Below are 21,788 nucleotides of genomic sequence, written 5' to 3'. Positions count from 1 at the left end.
TGTACAGAACATTCTCTAGGCCATCATTGTCACATTGGTCGGGGTCCAACCTAGCACCCCTGTTGGTCAGCAGTGTTGAAGGGGTTGCAGCCCCCTCTGGAGCACTACAAACAGCTGATCAGCGGTGTAGAGACTTGGGCACCCCACTGATCAAAGACCAATGTTCTAAGGAAAGGTCATCTATTTTTTTTTTTTTTTTTAACCGGATCACTTGTGAGGTCACTAGATGACAGGACACACAAGTAGAAAGCCCTTATTTTCCATTCACCTTCATCCAGCTTGGCTGTTTCTGCACATTGCGGTTCCTTCCATTAAATGGCTGCTGTAACTTGAAATAACTGGTTGAGTATTTGGGGCAGGAGCCTGTGCAACATGGCAGTAGGTAAAAAATATCCCTCCCCTAGAAGTTGTCAGAATCAAATGAAACTTTCTCTGTGATTATAACGTTATTATATAAATAAGTGATTGCAGTATCAGAGCAAAAGGATCATTTATTGTGGAAAGCTTACCCCTTCAACGGAGGCTCTAGTACCCTGTTGTACCGCCTGTAGCCTGGAGGCAAGATGTGATACGGGCAGGCATGGAGGCGCTATCACCCTGTTGTACTGCCTCTAGCTTGAATACAAGATGTGATATGTGGCATGGGGGCTCTAGTACCCTGTTGTACCACTTCTAGCTTAATACAAGATGAGACATGGGTGGGCATGGAGGCTCTAGTACCCTGTTGTACTGCCGCTAGCTTAAATACAAAATGTGACATGGGTGGGCATGGAGGCTTTAGTACCCTGTTGTACTGCCTCTAGCTTGGATGCAAGATGTGATACAGGCGGGCGTAGAGGCTCTAGTACCCTGCTGCACCCCCTTTTAGCTTGGATGCAAGTGCCCGGCTACACAACGTAGGAGGGGATAGCAGATGTCAGCAGCGTGTTCAACACGTTCAAGTCACACCCAGCTGACATCCGCTATGCCTTCCCTCGCAGATCTGAACTGTCCGTCATATGACTGGTATTCAGGGAAGGCTCGTTAGCCAGTAAAGCTTACCGCTAGCGTGACATGACTGTCACAGACTGTGACATTACTATGACTAGCCTTTTGACATCAGTCATGTCAAAGTCCGCCAGCTACCAGACATCCTCTGCCGGCTGCTTGTGGGCCGTATGTTGTGCAGACCTGATACAGAACAAAGTGATATGTCGTCCTGTTGCGTTATGGGCCAAGTATCAAAAGTTACAAAGTAACTTTTTATATACTGTATATCTTACTAGCAGCATACAGAATATTAAGCCGTGATGTGTTCGACATGTAACTGTTGTCAGACAGAAATCCCAATTTATTATTACTGTAGATTTCATGTGATTGGCTGTATACGGGATCTTACACCTCACTAACAAATTCATTCTTTCACTCATAGATTGAACTTGGTGGAAGCGTTTGTGACTGATGCAGAACTCAGACAGTGCCTACAGGAGGATTTACTGCGTCGCTTTCCAGATCTTAACCGGTTGTCCAAAAAGTTCCAAAGACAGAATGCAAATTTACAAGATTGCTACAGACTCTATCAGGCGGTGAACCAGCTGCCCAGCGTCATCCAGGCCTTGGAGAAATATGAAGGTAGGAGTCAAATGTATTGTGTATTGGAAGAAATGTCTGAACTCAAAACTGTTTCTAAAAGTTTTTCACCATAGAGATTCCTTCTATTATGATGATGGGGTCAGCTATGCATTTGTCCTCCTGCGGCCGCTACAGGGATAATGTGTAATTACACAGTGGCCGTTCAGATTTTATTTATGAATGCCCCAAGTCCTCCACAGCACGATCGCCTGCAATACCAACCTGGGCCACTGTAATACGGTCAGCACTTTCTGCGCTGACCACAGTGACAGCTGCATGGTGGAGATCTGAGCGGCGGATCCCTTCCAATCATCTATTGATTGCCTATTGGTCACCATTAGAAAAGATTCAAGAATGTCCCAGAATACCCCTATAATGGGATTGTCCTATCTCAGCTCTTACTGGTAAATAAATGTTCATGTGCTGGCTGATCGCATCTTTTCCCCAGCGCAGAAATCCTTGTCCGCATCACATATCTACGCGTGTAAAGCGGCTGGGCTGCCGACAATATTAAAAATGTATTGAAGAGGAATGATTGTGTTAATTATCACTTCTCCCACATACCAATTTGCATGGGGTTGTGTCAAGATCCTTTTAATCTACTGCTGATGCACTTTCTATATCGTAGATTGGCGCTCATCATGGGTCTTAACCCCTTAAGGAGGCGTCCCTTTTTTCCATTTTCAGTTTTGCTTTGATCGCTTCTGCATTATAATGTAATGCCATAGCATTACAACAAAGTGCGATCAGACAGGCATTCTTTCAAGCCACCTCATGGGCATGGCTTGATAGGCATTCAGAAGACCTCGGCTGCCATGCCACCCGCACGGCTCCCTGTAATCTCATCGCAGGGGGCCGCACGGGACCCTGGAACATCAGCCCAGGCATTTAAATGCCTCTTATCAGAATTGACAGTGGCATTTAAAGTCTTAACAGCTCCAACGAGCCGTGTGGCTTATTGGAGCTGTTGCCACCAAGTGTCGGTTGTAATAAACAGCCGGCGCCCGCATTGTATGAAGGGAGATCACCGTGCGATCTTCCTTTTACACATATCCCAGCGCTGCAGGATGTAACTATGTCCTATAGTGTTAAGGGGTTAGATTAGATTTCCATTCTTTCCAACTGATATTGCTCCTCTTGAGACTACAGGCCAATTCACACACCTATGAGGATATTCACATGCCTTTTTTTTTTTCATTACACGAGCCAATGGCCCATGAAAAAAAAAAATCGCTGCATGTCCTATTTTTGTTTTCAGGGGTAAGAATGGGACATGCATTGTACAGGGTCTGTGGAGAGCGTACAGTCGTGCAACCCATACAGGACTTGGAGAAGAGTTAGATTTTTGTGTTCTGCGCGACTTCAGAGAGAAATACTGCGGGATCCAGGAAGCCGGCGAGTATAAATTATACGTCACCCGCCTCCCTGTCACCTGCCTTAATAGCGCTAGAACTTAGTTTATGTTGCTGCAGCAAAGGTGACAGCTGCCCTTTAAAGCTCTCTTAAAACTGGCATTTAAACACTATATTTCCAAAGCATGAGAACATCCCTCCTAGTTTCCATTGACAATCGGTTTTTACAAGGTCAGCTTTTGACATTTCTGATCTGCTAGAGCTTATCCGGGACAACTATTGTGATATTTGTGAAGTGGAAGCGACTACCAGCACAAAAAGCTCCGCCGTGAATCGGTAAACCTTGTAGACCTGCCGAGCCGAACCGCCCAGTGCTGAAGCATGTGGTGTGCAAAAATGACCTGTCCCGTGGAGCTCTGTAGTAAGTGATTTAACAAACTGCTTCTGGGAGTGACATCCACACGGCGCTATCAGAAGCTTCAAGAAATGGCTTTCAAGGATAGCACAGCTGTACACAAGTCTAAGACGCTCAGGCTGAATGTCATACTCCGGCAGGAGCAAGCCATGTTTCTTAATTCCTAAACTTCCCAACAGGTCATAATTTTGAGGCTATCCTATAGAGAGAACATCTGAGGCGCTGACAATAATTACATCACCTGTGCAATACTAAGGAGGTCCTGAAAACATGACTTGATTGGGGGTACTTCAGGACTGGTGGAAAGCATTCTGCCATTGGACTCCGGAGAAGTGAAAGAACTCTGTTCTCTGGAGCGATTATTGCCGATCACTAGCGGGCAGTCTGCTGAATGGATCTGGGTTTGGCGGATACTTGGACAACGGAGCCTATCAGATTACATAGTGCCTATTAGTGGAATAGGAATAATAGTCTGAAGTTTTGGCTTCCTTCTTCCGATGAAGGGTAATATCATTCCTACTGCATACGAAAACTTTTACGTAGTTGTCGCATTCAACTTTTTTGGAAAACAAGGCCCTTTTCTGTTCCAGTATGTCTGTGCACAAAGCGTGGTCCATAAAGACAAGGCATGGTATGCTTGGTGTGGAGGAACCTGACCGGTTGCAGAGCCCTATTCAACTCCTTTGGGGGTATAAGATTGCCGATGGTGAGATAGAGCACCTTATCGTACACCGGTTATTCACTTTGCAAATGTTGTTTTTGCTGAACTGGAACAGATCTGCAGAGATACTTCTGCGAAGTCTCGTGAGAAGCCCTACCAGAAAAATGGAGGATCTTATAGCCACAATCGGACGCCCAACTCGCTGCACGGCAGAAATGATCTCTTGGCTTGGTTTGCACCTTGTATATTCTCTGACCAGGAGCCGTCCTCATCCCAACAAGCTCGGTGAAAGCTTCCAATCGTTCAGCATTTAAGGCTTGACACTGGCAGACATTCCTTTTTGTTTTCTCGCTGGTGAATTTCCAAGGTCTTCTCTCTGTTCCAGATTCTTTACAAGAACTTGAACACTTTTTCAGACGTCTTGTTAGGAGATCTTAAGCTTCCATTGATTTAAATGAAAGTTAATGCTCCGCCAGCGACTGCTATGAATGGCATTTTGACAGCTGGCTTGTTTCCCCATTCAGCAGAACCTATAAGAACACTAAAATGGGTCATAAATATTTAGACACTAAGCATCCTATAAGGGGATACTAAACCCAAAAAATCAAAATGTTCCATCCGCTTAGCTTAAAACACCCGGCCTTTATAGGAGGAGCGACCAATAAAATAAAAGTAGGTGAACGTTTAAGGAGTTTATCGACCATGATGATAATAGGAAAACAATTGAGGAACGAATGTTTCTTATACTAGGCTATAACTCGTCGTATATGGGGTTCTCGTTCTATGTAAATAAAGCTTAGTTACTGGATAATGACATGTTTTGTGGTGATCTGATATAATTAGTTTCAATTTCTCAATGCTTTCAAGATCTCTGCTTGCTGTGAGAAAATATACACATTAGTGTTGGCTGCCAGGAGCTGAAAAACCTGTTCAAAACTGTAAGGGGTTCTATTCGGGTTAGATTTGACGTAGAATTTCGCAGCATTTACGGTAGCGGCAAAGTCGATGAGGTTTTGAAAATCTAGTCTGATACATTTGACAAGAATTTGATACGCTGTAGCAAACTAATAGGACGGGTGAAGCATTTGGGCTAGGTTTACAAAGGGCGGTTTGCCGCGATTTTCTTTGCGGAAAAGGCACAGCATATACAGTATCAGCAATGTGTATGAGATTTGCAAAACACAATACATCGCCTAGGAGGCGCTGTACGGCTACGCCACACGTCTTCTCTAAGCCTTGGCAGACTTGTTTGTAGTTTTCATCTAGCACTTCCTAGACAGGGTTCAAAATCCCCGCCTCCAGGAGGCGCTAGCTTTGATTGGTTCTGGAGCGCTGTGGCTCAGCTAATCAGAGCCAGCGCTTCCTGGAGGCGGGGATTTTGAACCCCTGACCTGGAAGCGCTGAGTAAAAACTACAAGTCTTCCAGAGCTACAGAGGAGATGTGAAGCAGAGCTGGACAGTGCCTCTTAGGGTGTGTGTGTGTGTGTGTGTGTGCGTGTGTGCGTGTGTGCGTGTGTGCGTGTGTGCGTGTGTGCGTGTGTGCGTGTGTGCGTGTGTGCGTGTGTGCGTGTGTGCGTGTGTGCGTGCGTGCGTGCGTGCGTGTGTGTGTCTTTTGAGTTTAACTGCAATCAGGACTTATTTTCAAGGTAGGTTTCAAAAATGTTTTGCTACTGGCAATTCCGTCTTTCCCTTTCTAATTGAATGGCGATGAGATCTTATACTGGCTCTCCGTTTTTGTCCTGTTTCCCCGATATAAAGCCCCCCAACAGGACATTCACTGCACAGGATCAGGTAAACAACATTGGACGTGGAACATGTGAATGTCCCAGGGATCTTCTAGTCCTGCTATAGACCCAGAATTACCATAAAACATTTTTGTGGTCACGGGCATAGCAGATGAGTTATCATACTGCAGGGCAATTACAAGTTGCAGCGTCACAGAAGAATTTGAGTACAAATTTATGGCCATGTTTGATACTGTCAAGAATGGAATGAACCTCGGCCCGGGATTTTTACATAAGTGGAGAATATGCAAAGTCTGAAGAAGGTCCAGAGGGATGTCCTCTTCCCAATCACTTTTTTTTAAATTTAAACTTCATAAAAATTCAGGACTTGACTTGTAAGAATGTTGCCTTCCAATAGATAGTGCTGCATCTCCTTCCATGTGCAGGTTGAAGGAGCGATAAGACGCATTATTAAACTGTCACATTCCTGAGCTCAGTGGACTGATTAAGTATTTATGTCTCAGTTTGTCTGTTTTGAGTGCAAAACGGTCTCAAATTTCTCTGTGTGAACATTTGTATTTCAATCAAGAGGGGTGTCCTCTCTGCATTTATATATTATATATGCCCCCCATGCAAACCAGTTTCATCTTAGCCTGATGAAGGATTGATAGAAGACCCAAAAGCTTGCTGTAACATCATGTATTTTTGTCAGCCATTAAAAGGTATCAGATCTACAAGATTACTTGGTTTCTCTCACTGAGAACAATCATACTTTATTTTCTGAGAAACACGACATGTCACAGAGTACCCGATTTCATTAGGGCCAAAGGAGCCCCACTAAGTATTAACATATGAATAAAAATACAATTTCTGATGCTTATTTGCTGTCCAATTACTTTTGGTAGGGTAGCATATACTTATCAAGCCACATATATAATATGCTTGTAGCCTTCTTGTAGGGAAAACATTTGTCAGGTTTCTGTCCTTTCCTTGGATTACTTGCATATGTTCTCCGTGGGTTCATTACTCACAGGCATACATTATCACCCATTAAGAAGTGTTACAGTCCTGAGAAGTAGGAGTGCTGCTCATTCATCATGCAGTAGAGTGATATGGACTGAGCCATTGCTAATAAATTTAGTTGTTGGACCAGGCAAGCATCCAACAGAAATTTAATTTTTCTGATTTTGTCCTTGACCCGTCCAACTGAGTTTTTTTTTTTTTTTGTAAAAATAATTTTCCACTTGCCTCCTTTTCTATAACCTTGAGGTACGTTTCACTCTTGCAGATGCTTGGAGTATTTCATGAGCAGGCAATTGGTAATATTAGCATTCCTTTATAGATTTGATGCCTCATTTCCTATATTCGGGTTTTAATTTCCAGTAACCTTTCATTCTAGCTTGATGGTATTAGCGATGCCGGTGACCCCAAATCCTTGAGGTTGATGGAACTTCTTTTTAATTTTCTTGCACATAAGAGAAAGGCAAGAGATGTACTGCCAGGAAGCTTCGTCAGACATTACAGACTTTGTGGAACAAACGGAACTGGACGTTTTAGAGACAGGATTGATATGAAAGTGGAATGTATAATGTGGATGCAGAAGCCTCATTAAAGAGATTGGCCATCTTTTATGGTTTGTCTAGCCTTTAGGATAGGCTTACAATAGACCGATGTGTGTGTCTACTCGGGACTCCCAGCAATCAGCTGTTATCGGGGTCAGTGCGGTACACGGTCTGGTAGCTGACGGCTTCGTTCTTTACTGTGGCAAGGCCTGGTATTGTAGAGAGGGATTCTCTGGCATGAATTACTGTTGACATGTCCTCTGTGCCCCGGGGAACTTTATGCTGCTGACCATCCCTATGACAATACATGGTCTCATTTGCTTATTGGGCGGTAAAGGTAATGGCATGGATTCATTGGGAATGTGGCAGGGGCTAGAAAATACATTTAACCCTTTCCAATCTACTGTCTGACGTCTAAAGAGATTATGATTTAAGGCTGTACAGCTCCGATGTTGGAAGATGTCCGGTGGGGTTCTCTTACTGTATATTGCCAGCCTCTCTGCTGTCGGAGCCTATCCAACGTGTCATCTCATGCAGTACTGGCTTTAGCCAGCAGATAGTGCCGTTGTATAACTGCAGAAAAGGGTAAGCCCCCAAGGAAAACCAGAATACAAATTGGATTGGAAAGGGTTAAGCGGCGGCTATAAATGGATAGAGAGCATTTGTTGGAAGATAATTGGTCAGCGGTGCACAACGTTTTCTTGTCTGAGGGTCAGATTGCCATACTGAACCACTTCCAAGGGCCACAAAGGTATTCCTTTCTCTATTTATGCTGTATCTTAAGTATATGCCATAATTGAAGTAAGTTCAACTTCGAGGACTCCTACTTATTGGGAGCATGGCGGTCACTTTTCCCCCCAACCAGCACTTAAGAGAGGAGGAGACAATGCATGTGGTGCTCTCCATTGTAGATGATGGATGTCACGGTAACGGCCCGGCATTTCGTACTATAGACTTCAATAGAGAGAGCTGCATGCATATATATAATGCTTCTAACTCATATACTCCTTTCTGGAGTGCCAAGTGGGTCAAGAGAATATTCTCTTACATAGGGGACCCAGACATGGCTGCACAGGGCACCCTTAGTACTTATCCTCATATATAGGGGACCCAGACATGGCTGCACAGGGCACCCTTAGTACTTGTCCTAATATATAGGGGACCCAGACATGACTACACAGTGCACCCTTAGTACTTGTCCTAATATATAGGGGACCCAGACATGGCTACACAGGACACCCTTAGTACTTCTCCTGATATATAGGGCACCAAGACATGACTACACAGTGCACCCTTAGTACTTGTCCTAATATATAGGGGACCCAGACATGGCTACACAGTGCACCCTTAGTACTTGTCCTAATATATAGTAGACCCAGACATGGCTACACAGTGCACCCTTAGTACTTCTCCTGATATATAGGGCACCAAGACATGACTACACAGGGCACCCTTAGTACTTGTCCTAATATATAGGGGACCCAGACATGGCTACACAGTGCACCCTTAGTAATTGTCCTAATATATAGGGGACCCAGACCTGGCTACACAGTGCACCCTTAGTACTTGTCCTAATATATAGGAGACCCAGACATGTCTACACAGTGCACCCTTAGTACTTGTCCTAATATCTAGGGGACCCAGACATGACTGCACAGTGCACCCTTAGTATTTGTCCTAATGTATAGGGGATCCAGACATGACTACACAGTGCACCCTTAGTACTTGTCCTAATATCTAGGGGACCCTGACATGGCTACACAGTGCACCCTTAGTACTTGTCCTAATATCTAGGGGACCAAGACATGGCTACACAGTGCACCCTTAGTACTTGTCCTAATATATAGGACATCCAGACATGACTACACAGGGCACCCTTAGTACTTTTTCTAATATATAGGTGGAGTCATATGATCTATCCTAACCAGTCAGTAGCTGTGAAAGGTATCATGTGACAGACACTTCAAACGGGAATTGCAGTTTATATCATTCAGATCTTCTGACTGGCTAAGCGAGGTCATGTGATAAGCAATGGGGGAGATTTATGATAAATGGCTAAAAGAAAAACTGTCTTTGTTGCCCATAGCAACCAATCACAGCACAGCTTTCACTTTGTATGCTGCTCTGTGATTTTTGTACAGGGAGGCCACAGAAATGTAGGCTGGCCCCACACTATTAAAGCGGTCTAAAAGAAAATCTGCCCATAGCAACCAATCACAGCCCAGCTTTCATTTTACCTCAGGAGTGTAAGAAATGAAAGCTGCGTTGTGATTGGTTGCTATTGGCAACAAATAGATTTTTTTTTTTTTGTTTTTAGACAGCTTTCATAAGAGTGTGGTAGCTACCCTTTATTTTTGGGGTGTAATATTAGGACGTTGCACTGATATCCTTATTGTAGTGGGTCAGTCGTGGTGACGAGTTCTCTTTAAGAATGTTATTGAAAATAAGCAAATTTCTAGTTGTTTTTGTCCTCAGATGTACAGCTGGAGCTTGTTTGGTAAAAACACTAGAAGTTTCTTCTCCCTCGTTGTCTGGGGGCTTCCTGGCTAATAGTCTCTAAGCAACCGCTGATGCCTCCACGTTTCATTTCAGGCCGTGAAGACTGCCAATAATCACATCATTTATGCAGGGTTGTTTTCCACTTTTTTTTTGTCCACTTTTTCGAAGTGTTGTAGTGTACGGTTTTCAGACATTCGCTTAGGTATTTAAAGATACTTTAGTCCTGAAAAAAAGCATTGACGACCCCTTAAAGGGGTTGTCTCGCGAAAGCAAGGGGGGGCTAAGCATTTCTGTATGGCCATATTAATGCACTTTGTAATATACATCGTGCATTAAATATGAGCCATACAGAAGTTATTCACTTACCTTCCCTGCGCTGGCGTCCCCGTCTCCATGGCTCCGTCTAATTTCAGCGGCTAATCGCCCGATTAGACGCGCTTGCGCAGAAGGGTCTTCTCCCTTCTGGTCGGTCCGGGCACGAGCGGCGTTCTGGTTCCGCCCCCTTCTACGCGTCATCGCATAGCTCTGCCCCGTCACGTGTGCCGATTCCAGCCAATCAGGAGGCTGGAATCGGCAATGGACCGCACAGAGCCCACGGTGCACCATGGGAGAAGACCCGCGGTGCATCGTGGGTGAAGATCCCGGTGGCCATCTTGGAGGAAAAGAAGGAAGAAGTTGCAGAGAGCGGATTCGGGTAAGTAAAAATTTTTTTTTTATTTCAACACATCCCTTGTCCTGCGCTGCGCAAAAAAAAACAAAAAACGTTTCGGCGTGGGACAACCCCTTTAATGGAATAGGTCATCGGTATCTGATTGGGGGGAAATGTTGACTTCCGGCACCCTCACTGATTAACTGTTTGAAGGGGCTTCGGCACATTATGGCCTGTGTGCAGCTCCGTTCCATTCTGTGAAATGCGATTGAATTGCAATATAGGACATCTTCAAAGACCTGATTGGCTCAGTGTTGGGAGACGGACCTCCCCCGATTTAATATTGATGACCTGAAAACCTCTTTACAGGGACTGTCCCAGGAAAAGTACCTACAGGATAGGGGATAAGTGTCGATGGTAGTCTGACCACTGGGACCCCACAGATCACAAGGATGGAGTGGGTATGAATATACCATGCCATGCGTCAGAGCCTTCTGGTGAAATTCTACGTTGGGAAATCTTCTTGAGGCTTCTGACAGATGTTCTCACCACGTTTGAGACTGAAGCATTGAATTCGATAATTAGACATTATGTAGTTAACTACTTCTAGTAGGGGCAACCAGCATGCTAAAGGCTCCCATTCATTTCAATGAGAGTGAAGCCGGCTTTGGCATTTCCAGTCCCAGCGTCAATGACTACGTCCTGCCTGGTTGGGAGGCCGGCAGATGAGCTTATCGCTGGGGATCGCAAGAGGTGAGTTCCCGGTGAATAAATTAACTCAACTGTATATACTTCACCGGTGCTATCTAACGCCGACTAGGCTGTTTAAAGGAGTCAGGGTATCTACCAACTAATGTAATTGATACCGACGGCAAATTTCAACCATATAATATGGAGCTGCCCAGATATTTACGCGCACTGGAGGGAGGTTACAGAATTTCTAAGCCAGCTACTGGGGATGCCAATTCCACTTGACCCGATAATATGCTTGTTGGGTGTTTTGGATGAGGAGTACTGGCAATTTCACGATTGGCTATTCCTTACTAAGGCAATGTGTTCTTGCCTCGCAAAATGATAGCCTTCCGCTGGATGGATAGGCGTTCCCCCAACACGCTACATGTGGCAGAATATCGTTAATTCCACTTTGCCGTATGATAGCATAGTTTATAAAAATAGAAAATTCCATAAGGTGTGGGGGAGGTCGTGAGGCTCGACGGACACAACTTCCACACAGGATCTATTCCAAAGTTTATTGAATAGAGCTGTGTCTAGGGCTGGTCGGTAATGTGGGTGCCAACTGGAGCTGTGTCTAGGGCTGATCAGTAATGTGGGTGCCAACTGGGGCTGTGTCTAGGGGTGGTCGGTAATGTGGGTGCCTACTGGGGCTGTGTCTAGGGCTGGTCGGTAATGTGGGGGCCAACTGGGGCTGTGTCTAGGGCTGGTCGGTAATGTGGGGGCCAACTGGGGCTGTGTCTAAGGCTGGTCGGTAATGTGGGCGCCAACTGGGGCTGTGTCTAGGGCTGGTCGGTAATGTGGGTGCCAACTGGAGCTGTGTCTAGGGCTGGTCGGTAATGTGGGTGCCAACTGGAGCTGTATCTAGGGCTGGTCGGTAGTGTGGGTGCCAACTGGCAAATTCTACTGACGCCGTAGTCTGGCGCACTAATGTATTGTTCTTATATGTCGGTTGTAAACTATGTACCTGTGTAATTCTCCATTAGCTATGATATATTCTATGTTTTCTCATATACTGTATGATATATTTATTCAATAAAACGAGTTAAAAAATACAAAAACTGGAGGAGTCCAATAAAGCTTATCAATATTCATACATGCACACTCCAGGTGCTGAATGGCAGGTCCCTCCATATGCACAGTAACCCAGCAAGACCTCCCAATCAGCATCTCTAGGGAGGGGGAGCCTGTATACATGAATATACATGAGCTTCATTGGACATCTCTCCAGCCTGATCCTGCAAAGTTTCAAAAGTTAGATTTGCCAAACCACTAAATGCACAGGATAGGCCATCAATCATAGATCAGCACGGTCTGCTGCTCGGGATCCCCACCAATCAACTGTTCACCTGGTTGGTGCACTTTCAGGAAGCAGGCAGCCCTGTTCTCACTGCAGTGGCCAGGCTTGGTATTGCAACAAAAATAACAGCTGCAGCGGGGTGACAGATTTTGCAGAACAATCTCAGTAGAGTTTACAAAGTCGGTTCTTGCGGCTTCTGTTAAATTACAGTGGAGATTACCTGCCAATTAGCCGCCCTGATGCTGCAATTAGATGATGTGTGTTACATCGGTTTTGAGGTTTTCTTTAGTAATAACCACCGCTGTCTAAGGCTGAGACAAGTGCTGGATTAGTCGTATAATTTTCTCCTTTCGCTGTCTGCCAGCTCCCATCTGCGCAGTGCGGTCGGAGTATAGATCCCCCCTCGTATCCGGCTGATGTGTCTCCCTCGCAGGTACCTGTTAGACACATTCAGTGCCATTTACACTCCACATTACAGTAATGCTTCCTTTTGTTAAATGAGCTGCTGAGTAAGTAATAGTTTATAAAGCATTTCATCGGGTAAACGGCGTCCCCCGCAGTGCAGACTGATGGCTGCAGGATGTGGTTGCAGCAAATTACGACTAAGTAAGCTGATTGGGTCAGTCCAGCCGTCCTCGATACCTTCTTGTTTTGTCGGCTGTGTGAATCTGCCCCGCGGCGTTCTCTTTCCTGAGCGCGCATGAGCCAGCTTATTTATTTGCATACACTACCCGGGTGGCGCTCCGTCATTCATCTAAGTACCACAGTGATTTATTAAATATTGTATGGCTGCGGTTTTCTTCTCCTTTGTATTGCTGCAGTCCTAGATGTGCATTGTAGGGGGTGCAATACATCAGTGTCCGCACCATTTATGGATGAGCCAATGGCTTTCATGCATATTTTATACCTGCAGCTATAGAGCTTGTCCATAGTAAATTGGCGTCTCTTGTCTTATAATTTGATATACAACAGGTCTAGGCCATATTTCTTTTTTTTATGCAGCTTTTTTTGCTGCATTCAATGGATAGGCAGCACACCTTTGTTTTAAAGTGTATTGTGATAGTAGATATGTCATGTTGGGAAGATCTCTAGGGTAGAGCCCTGGAGCTAGGGCCACCACCGATGTCCCAAGTTAGGCAAGGTTCACACCATAATTGACTATTCTGTTGGAAATGTTCCCGCCACTACCCATCCCCATCCTTTTTTCCGTTTGACAAGTTTCCTTCAGGATCCTTTTTCTTTGGCAGGACAGACAAATGGAGACTACCCTGTTTCCCTGAAAATAAGACATACCCTGAAAATAAGACATAGCATGATTTTCCAGAATTTTAGAGGATGTAAAATGATTTTTCAGGCTTTTTGAGGATGCTTGAAATATAAGCCCTACTCCAAAATTAAGCCCTGCTAACAGTTAATTTTAAAAAGCCAATTTAAATAGTGTCCAGGCAGCTATACATGAAAAAAAGTTAAACCTTTTTGAACAAAAATTAATATAAGACACGGTCTTATTTTTGGGGAAACACGGTAGCTCGTTCAGGATACTGACAGGTCCACTTTTGTGCAGCAGATCATTTCCCGATCTGTCTTTTTTTTTTTTTTCCTTCAACATTTAGAAAACCATGAAAATTGCAATTTCATCCAGTTGTAGCATCTGTTTTTTATGAACTCAAGTTCATTTAAGCGGTCTCTATGGTTGTACTTTCGTCGTCTTTTAATGGAGCAGATAGGTAAAGGTCAAGTCATGACTGACTGCTTGGGTGACATCACATAGTTTTCTTGGCAGACTGTTTTTGCCCCCATTCAAGCTGGGTACTCATTTTACCCAGGATGTAAGGCTGAGCCGGCTACCTGAACCACATGAGGATTGAACCAGCAACCTTCAGGTTGTGAGCGAGAGCTTAGGGCTGCATTTCTGCTGCCTTAAAGGGGTTGTCTCGCGAAAGCAAGTGGGGGTAAGCACTTCTGTATGGCCATATTAATGCACTTTGTAATATACATCGTGCATTAAATATGAGCCATACAGAAGTTATTCACTTACCTTCCCTGCGCTGGCGCCCCCGTCTCCATGGCTCCGTCTAACTTCAGCGTCTAATCGCCTGATTAGACGCGCTTGCGGAAAAGGGTCTTCTGCCTTCGGGTCTGTTCGGCAGCAGCGGCGTTTTGGCTCCGCCCCTTCTACGCGTCATCGCGTAGCTCCGCCCCGTCATGTGTGCCCATTCCAGCCTCCTGATAGAGCATTCCACGAGGCTGTTGGGGTTTTTGTCACTTATCTATGTAACAATGTACCTTGCCATTAAAAAAAAACTGTTAGGAGGCCTTAGAATAGGGTTGTCAAACTTCGGGCCAGGGGTGTCTGGGCCATATTGGAAGAAGAGTGTACAACACCAGTCCTCAAGGCACCCCAGTACAGGTCATGTTTTCTGAATTTCCTCAGAATTGCACAGATGACTTAATTATTGTCAGTAGCTCAGACATTGTTACAGGTGTTCTTACTACAGGGTATCCTGAACACATGACCTGTTGGAACCCTTGAGGACTGGAGTTGTGCACCCCTGTTCTAAAACCTCTATATACTGCTCAGCATTGATAGTGCCTTTCAAGAAGTCTAAGCTGCTCATGCCATAGGCACTAATGCAATCCCATGCCATCAGAGATGCAGGTTTTTGAACTGTGCGCTAATAAGAACCTGGATGGTCCCTCTGCTCTTAAGTCCGCAGGACACAGCATCCGTGGATTCCAAAAAGAATTTCAAATTTTGATTCATCTGCCCACAGAACAGTTTTCCAGTTTGCCTCAGCCCACTTTAAATGAGCTTTGGCCCAGAGAAGATTCTGGCCTTTCTAGATTGTGTTATAGGGCGGCTTCTTTGCATGATAATGTTTTTAGCTTGCATTTGTGGATGGCATGGCCAGCTGTGTTTTACAGACAATGTCCTCTGGAAGTATTCCTGAACCCATGCAGTAATTTGCATTGCAAAAAGGTCGCTGTGATCCAATGTAAAAGCTTTTTTAAACTTCATAAAAATTCAAAAATTGATTTGTAAGAATGTTGCCATCCAATAGGTGGTGCTGCAGGGCTAGTGTTTTCATTTCTATGTTTGGACTTTAAAGGAGAGATCACGGACATCATAAAACTGTCACATTCCTTAGCTCAGTGGACTGATTGAGTATCTGTCTCTTTTCTCAGGTTGTTTAGTGTTATTCTAAGTCTTGAGTGTGAGACAGTCTCAAGTTTCTGTGTGTGAGCATTTATTTAGATCAAGAGGGGTGTCATCTCTGCATTTGTGTTATAATTATGCCCCATCCAAGCCAGTTTCATTAGCCTGACGAAGGGTCGATAAGAGAACCACCCAAAAGCTTGTTGTTACATCATGTGTTTTTGTTAAAAGGTATCATATCTACAAGATTACTTGGTTTCTCGCACTGCGAACAATCACACTTTGCATTACAGAATCATGCCTGTTTTTTATGCAGTGACGCCTGAAGATCTCAAGCATCCAATATTGACCGTCAACCTTGTCCCTTGTGCACATAAATTTCCCCAGATTCTCTGAATGTTTTGATGATATTGTGTATTATAGATGGTGGGATATTCAACGTCCTTGCAGTTTTATATTAAACATTTTTCTGAAACTGTTCCATGATTTTCCTGCGCAATTTTTCCACTGATTGGTGAACCTCTCACCATCTTTGCTTCTGAAAGACTCTGCCTCTCTAACATGTTCTTTTTATACAGTCGAGTGACTTAGAAAAAAATTGGCCCTCCATTTTTTTTCATTAATACAGTTTTTACTTTTCTAGCCTGTTTGTTATCCCTTTCCCAACTTTTTTGAGATGTGTTGCTGCCATCAGTTTCTAATTTCAGAAATGGAAGAATGTCTCCCTTTCACTCTCTGATAAGTACTATGTCCTGCTGTGAATAAGATATAGTTATGAGACTTCCAACTCATTGCATTTTTTTGTTTTTTAACTTTTATTTACCTTTTACCTAGCATCCCAACTTTTTCAGAATAGGTGTTGTGCTTTGCAGCACTGTACACACATTTTCATCACTCACAACAGTCCCTGTCCCCTATGGGACTCATAATCCATGTTCTACACATACGGGCTAATCTTTGTATTGAGCCTCTATATTTGCGATGTGGTTGGAAACCTACATGGATACAAACCAACTGCTATGTAGATATTTCCTTCGGACCCCGGTGCAAGGTAACAATGTAACCACTGATCTGCTTCCAGCGCCTTGTGCACAAACTGGTAGACGTAGAAGGAAGTATACATTTTTCATGGTGGTGGCCCTTATAACTACTACCTACAGTGTAGCCATGTGTATTTTATGTCCACCCTTGCTTTTGGATAGACAGGCCAGACAAGTTTATCCATTCATTATCTCTTGGTTACACGACTGAATTGCTTTTGCCAAAGTGAAAGTTTTTATGTTTTTTGGCTGCTACCATACTTGGTCTTGTTATAACCGAAGGACATTGTCTGCTTCCTGGAAACGGCGCTCCTTATTTCTGCCTCTTGTGTGGATATTGTCCTCTTCGCACGATTACAATTGCCTCTCGCTTCTCTCTGCTAGGTGTCAGACCTGTCTGTCGAAGCTTCTACATGAATGCGGTTAAATGAGATTTTTCCCCAGCGCCTCTGTATACAGGAGTCTCTTGTCAGGCTTTACTGTGTATCCTTTCATAATCTTAACGCTCTTCTCAAGTATCTGTGTATCTCCTTGAGAGCATCTTGATGCTGATGGTTCCATTCACACTCCTTTTTGCTTTTCCTCCCAGTATTCGCAGCTTCACCGAGGCCGAATCTGCATCCTATTTATAAATATTTAATACGGTAATTTTCCAGGATTGTGCGTGTAAAACAAAAGGCGACTCGCAGCCAGAGTCTCCGCGCCATTCTCACTTGAGCGGGGACTTCATTAGAAAAGGAAAACATCTGTTCAGGAGACTTACAAGCCAAATCCGTGTTTACTGGTTTCTGCCGTTCGTGCGGTTCATGTAACGTGTAGGGGTACAGAGCATTGGACGTATTGGCTATAGGGTTAAATGAACACGAAAACACAGCAGTGAAGTCATAAACTCCGAGCTTGTTCTGCGTAGGCCGCGTATTTATCTCAATTGTCTTCAATGTAAGGAATTTAGCAGGGACAGTGCGGAGCTGCGGTTGTGTGCTAGGACAACGCTAATCCCAACATGGATGCGATTTTACTAACGGCCGGGAGCTTGGAAATTAAGACTGCGCACAAAGCAGGATTCGCACGTTCAAGGCCGGATTGACATCAGTGTATGCTCGGGATCCGCATATCTACACACGCTGCATCTATAAGTGCAGATCTGCTGAAGAAATACGCGTCAAAGACTTTTTATTTCTGACGTGTATTATGTGGCAGATCTGACACGGACTATGTCGTGTGAGCATACCCTAACGCCATGTTCACACAGGGCGGATTTGACCTTTTACAGTAGCATCTAAGTGGTTCAGCGTTTCAAAATTTTGTTGACATGAAAAAAAATTCACAGAAAATCCTTGTGTGATTTGAGGTGTGGATTTTGGATCTGCAACACGTTAATCATGTCAACGGATTTGCGGTGCAAACTTCACCTGTTCAAATGAATTCTGCTTCAAATGATGTAGATTTTCATGTGGATTTTGCGCTGCAGAACATCTGCTGCGGACACTCTGCCGTGGGCTCTCGCTGCGGACACTCTGCCGTGGGCTCTCGCTGCGGACACTCTGCCGTGGGCTCTCGCTGCGGACACTCTGCCGCGGGCTCTCGCTGCGGACACTCTGCCGCGGGCTCTCGCTGCGGACACTCTGCCCTGTGTGAACATGTCCTGAGGGTCTGTCGGAACAGGATGGATTTACAGTAGTAGAATATCCATGACAAATCCTTGGCAAAATTCACATTTCTTACTTGCACATTTGCCACAGACTGTTGTGGATTCACCCCAGATTTCACAATGCTCATTTTGATTGCTACGTTCACACAGCGCAATTTGCCAAGATTTGAAGTCAATTGTGTCAAATGTGTGTCGGTCAAATAAATGGGAATCTCCACTGGGGAAAAAAAAATTCACTATAAGCGGCCATATACTTACTAATATACTGATACACGAGGGCAGATCTAAACACCACATGGAGGAGTAATGGCACAGGTGCAAGGTATTGATAAACCGCCAATCACACACCTTCCTTATACTGAGGGGGGCAGCTGCTTGGTACTTATTCCGGCACAAAAAAGGCATATATAGGGTGTCAGGCCACATGTATATGTAGTGAAGCAGGCAAGCTCACAACCTATTAATGAAGCCGTATGTCAATCCAGCGGGCTGCCCGGCACCACATAGATGAACCGCATCGGCACCCTGGGCTCCTGCAGCTTCAAAGCCGCATGTTACTGAATGCCAGCGATGTTGGCTTACCAGCTCTGCCGACTCTGACGTTTCTAATGCAAAAGTGAATTAATACTTCTGTAAATCACTTACTAGAATTGTTTATTAGCTTACATATTTTCTACATTACCATTTCTTAAAAATCGAGGGACTGGAAGCTGCCTGTGTCCTCCTAAGACTTCCTGTATTCTGCCGTGATTCAGCCTTTGTCATAGGGAACATTGTACAATTCACACATATGTCCACTGATCCGCTTACAAGACACGACCGATTCATCACAATGTGGATTTTTCCTCGTCGCAGTTCAACAAGTGACATGTACTTAATGCAGATCATGGAATCTGCGTCAGAAATTCTGCATGTGGATTTTGCACATCAACAAGTAGCACATCGTCATGTGAATATACCATTAGAATGGCGGTACCGTAATGCTGGACAAGTGGCGCTATCAGTGTTTCCTTCTACTGCGACACTCCCAGCCTGTATAGTGTGTGTGCCAGGGGGTGTCACTATGCAGGTAAAGGGCTGAAGTGGTCTTGGTACCTTCATTTTCCAAATTGGTGATGCCAGAAGGGAGACCCTCAGTGATCAGGATACAATGGCATATGTTAGCAATATCCCATATCCGTACCAGAGTGGAATATCCCTTTAAGCCTATTGATTTCTGCATTTCTTTGCCCAGCTTGTTGACATGCCAGCCTAAATTCAGTTCAGGGTCTTGACATTAACGTAAATGTTGCTTGTTCTTTCCAGGGACTCACCTGATGCTGCTGTTGGCCGTGTTTGTCACTCCCATCACAGATCTTGCTTCAGACTTTTCCAAATTCCAAGAAATGATTGAAACCACTATGGACTTGGAGCAGGTAGGTCACTTGCATGTGTTTGTCATGTATAACCTACGACTGATGGAAATATGAATATTCCGTGGCCAGGAGGGATGTTAAAGCTCTGAATGTGATTATACTGCGATGGGGAGGGATGGTGAAGCTCTGAATGTGATTATACTGTGATGGGGAGGGATGGTGAAGCTCTGAATGTGATTATACTGCGATGGGGAGGAATAGTGAAGCTCCAGATGTGATTATACTGCCATCGGGGAGGGATGGTGAAGCTCCAGATGTGATTATACTGCCATGGGGGAGGGATGGTGAAGCTCTGAATGTTATTACACTGCGATGGAGAGGAATGGTGAAGCTTTAGATGTGATTGTACTGCCATGGGGAGGAATAATAAAGCTCTGGATGTGATTATACTGCAATAGGGAGGAATGGTGAAGCTCTAGATGTGATTTATACTACCATGGGGAGGGATGGTGGTGAAGCTCTGAATGTTATTTTACTGCGATGGGGAGGAATGGTGAAGCTCTAGATGTGATTATACTGCCATGGGGAGGAATAATGAAGCTCTGGATGTGATTTATACTGCCATGGGGGAGGGATGGTGAAGCTCTGAATGTTATTATACTGCCATAGGGAGGGATGGTGAAGCTCTGAATGTGATTATACTGCCATAGGGAGGGATGGTGAAGCTCTGAATGTGATTATACTACGATCGGGAATGGAGCATGACCTCTTTATTATGTTTTTACCCTGGGAGACCTGTTTTCACATAAAAGCTTTAACTGTGACAAGGCCTTTTAAGGAAATTTTCACTTTCCTAGTATATGCATTAATTTATGACCATTCAGACTCTGACTTCAAGGACTTGCCAATCCCAAGGACTCTTTTTAGGCTCAGTTTTGCTCTTGGGCGATGGGCCCTGTTCATAAAGCAGAAAATTTGCTGTAGCTGTATCTGGGAATCTGCATCGATTCCATGGCAAATTCGCGTCCCATTTCATTCCATGGCAACCCGTATCGTAGTTTATATGGCGCTGAGATTCCACTTAGGGAAATCCACACTCACGTTTGTCCATTTTAAAAGGGTGAAATTTGCATGCAGGTCCATGGCCATACATTTACATAAGGCCTCATATACACGTCTTCTATTTCCTCCACTGCGAATGTATGCGGAAGCTCTTGCTTTACCACGGGATCCATAGTGTCCTGAATTGCAGATGGGCTGTGGATCAGAAGGCTGCTATTGACTTCAATGGAAGCCGTCCGTGCGGGATCTCCACTGAAAGGGAGCATGCTGCGATTTATTTTCCGGACCAAAAGGTCTGCAAAACAAATCCCTATGGGCGGTTTGATTTGCGGATCTTCCATGTGGGTTACCCATGCGGATTCCGCAAATCGGATCCGCCCGTGGACATTGGGCCTAACCATGCCAGAAATCTACAGCTCGGCTTCAGAATTCTGCTGTAGTTTTTAGAGGCGGAATCAATGCAGAAAAATCCATATTTTATTCTGCTGTGTGAACATACAGTTAAATGTGAACCTCCCACCCTGCGGAGGAGGCAGCCTGAACCAATGATGAAACTGTGGGTGTGTCCCAGACTACTACAGGTTAGGTACTGTTGTGACTATTCTCACAGCTCTATCCTAAGAGAACTTGGCTAAAAAGTAAGATCTGGGGAAAAATGGCAGCTAATCACCCCCTGTAGGTACTGATTTACGTATCAATTTTGAGCTCTTGACTGGAGGGACGTTTGTGGAACAGGCTGCTGCTATACAAGTAAAGATGCCGCTTTATTGTTTATATAAAAACTGAATGCGGAACAGTTTTTTTTATTCTTCCTTACCACAGTTGTAGCATCTGTCTTTAAAACATGTAATAAAAGTCAGTTTTTGCCACTTTGTGACTCAGTAGCATAGTGAAGCACTTCTACTAGATCCAGGCTAGAGGGTATAATTTATAATCGATCAGATATCCAGATTGATATCTCTCTGATTTATGGTTTTGAGGTTCCATGGGGCAGTGATTCTTTTTTACTATGTTAGTT

The 21,788-nt window shown here is 44.4% G+C and overlaps 1 protein-coding gene across 1 annotated transcript in view; it reads left to right on the top strand.

Annotated features, from left to right (window-relative positions):
* Positions 1-21,788, top strand: part of MSH2 (mutS homolog 2) — a 122,268-nt gene that overhangs the window by 33,263 nt on the left and 67,217 nt on the right. Inside the window, exons 7-8 of the mRNA XM_066595528.1 lie at positions 1,412-1,611; positions 19,659-19,772. Coding sequence (XP_066451625.1) covers positions 1,412-1,611; positions 19,659-19,772 — 314 coding nt within the window. The remainder of the gene's footprint in view (positions 1-1,411; positions 1,612-19,658; positions 19,773-21,788) is intronic.

The sequence above is a fragment of the Eleutherodactylus coqui genome, chromosome 3, assembly GCF_035609145.1.
Source record: "Eleutherodactylus coqui strain aEleCoq1 chromosome 3, aEleCoq1.hap1, whole genome shotgun sequence".
Classification (NCBI taxonomy): Eukaryota; Metazoa; Chordata; class Amphibia; order Anura; family Eleutherodactylidae; genus Eleutherodactylus; species Eleutherodactylus coqui.
Note: the sequence above shows the minus strand (reverse complement) of the source record. Positions and strands in the feature narration are given on the sequence as shown.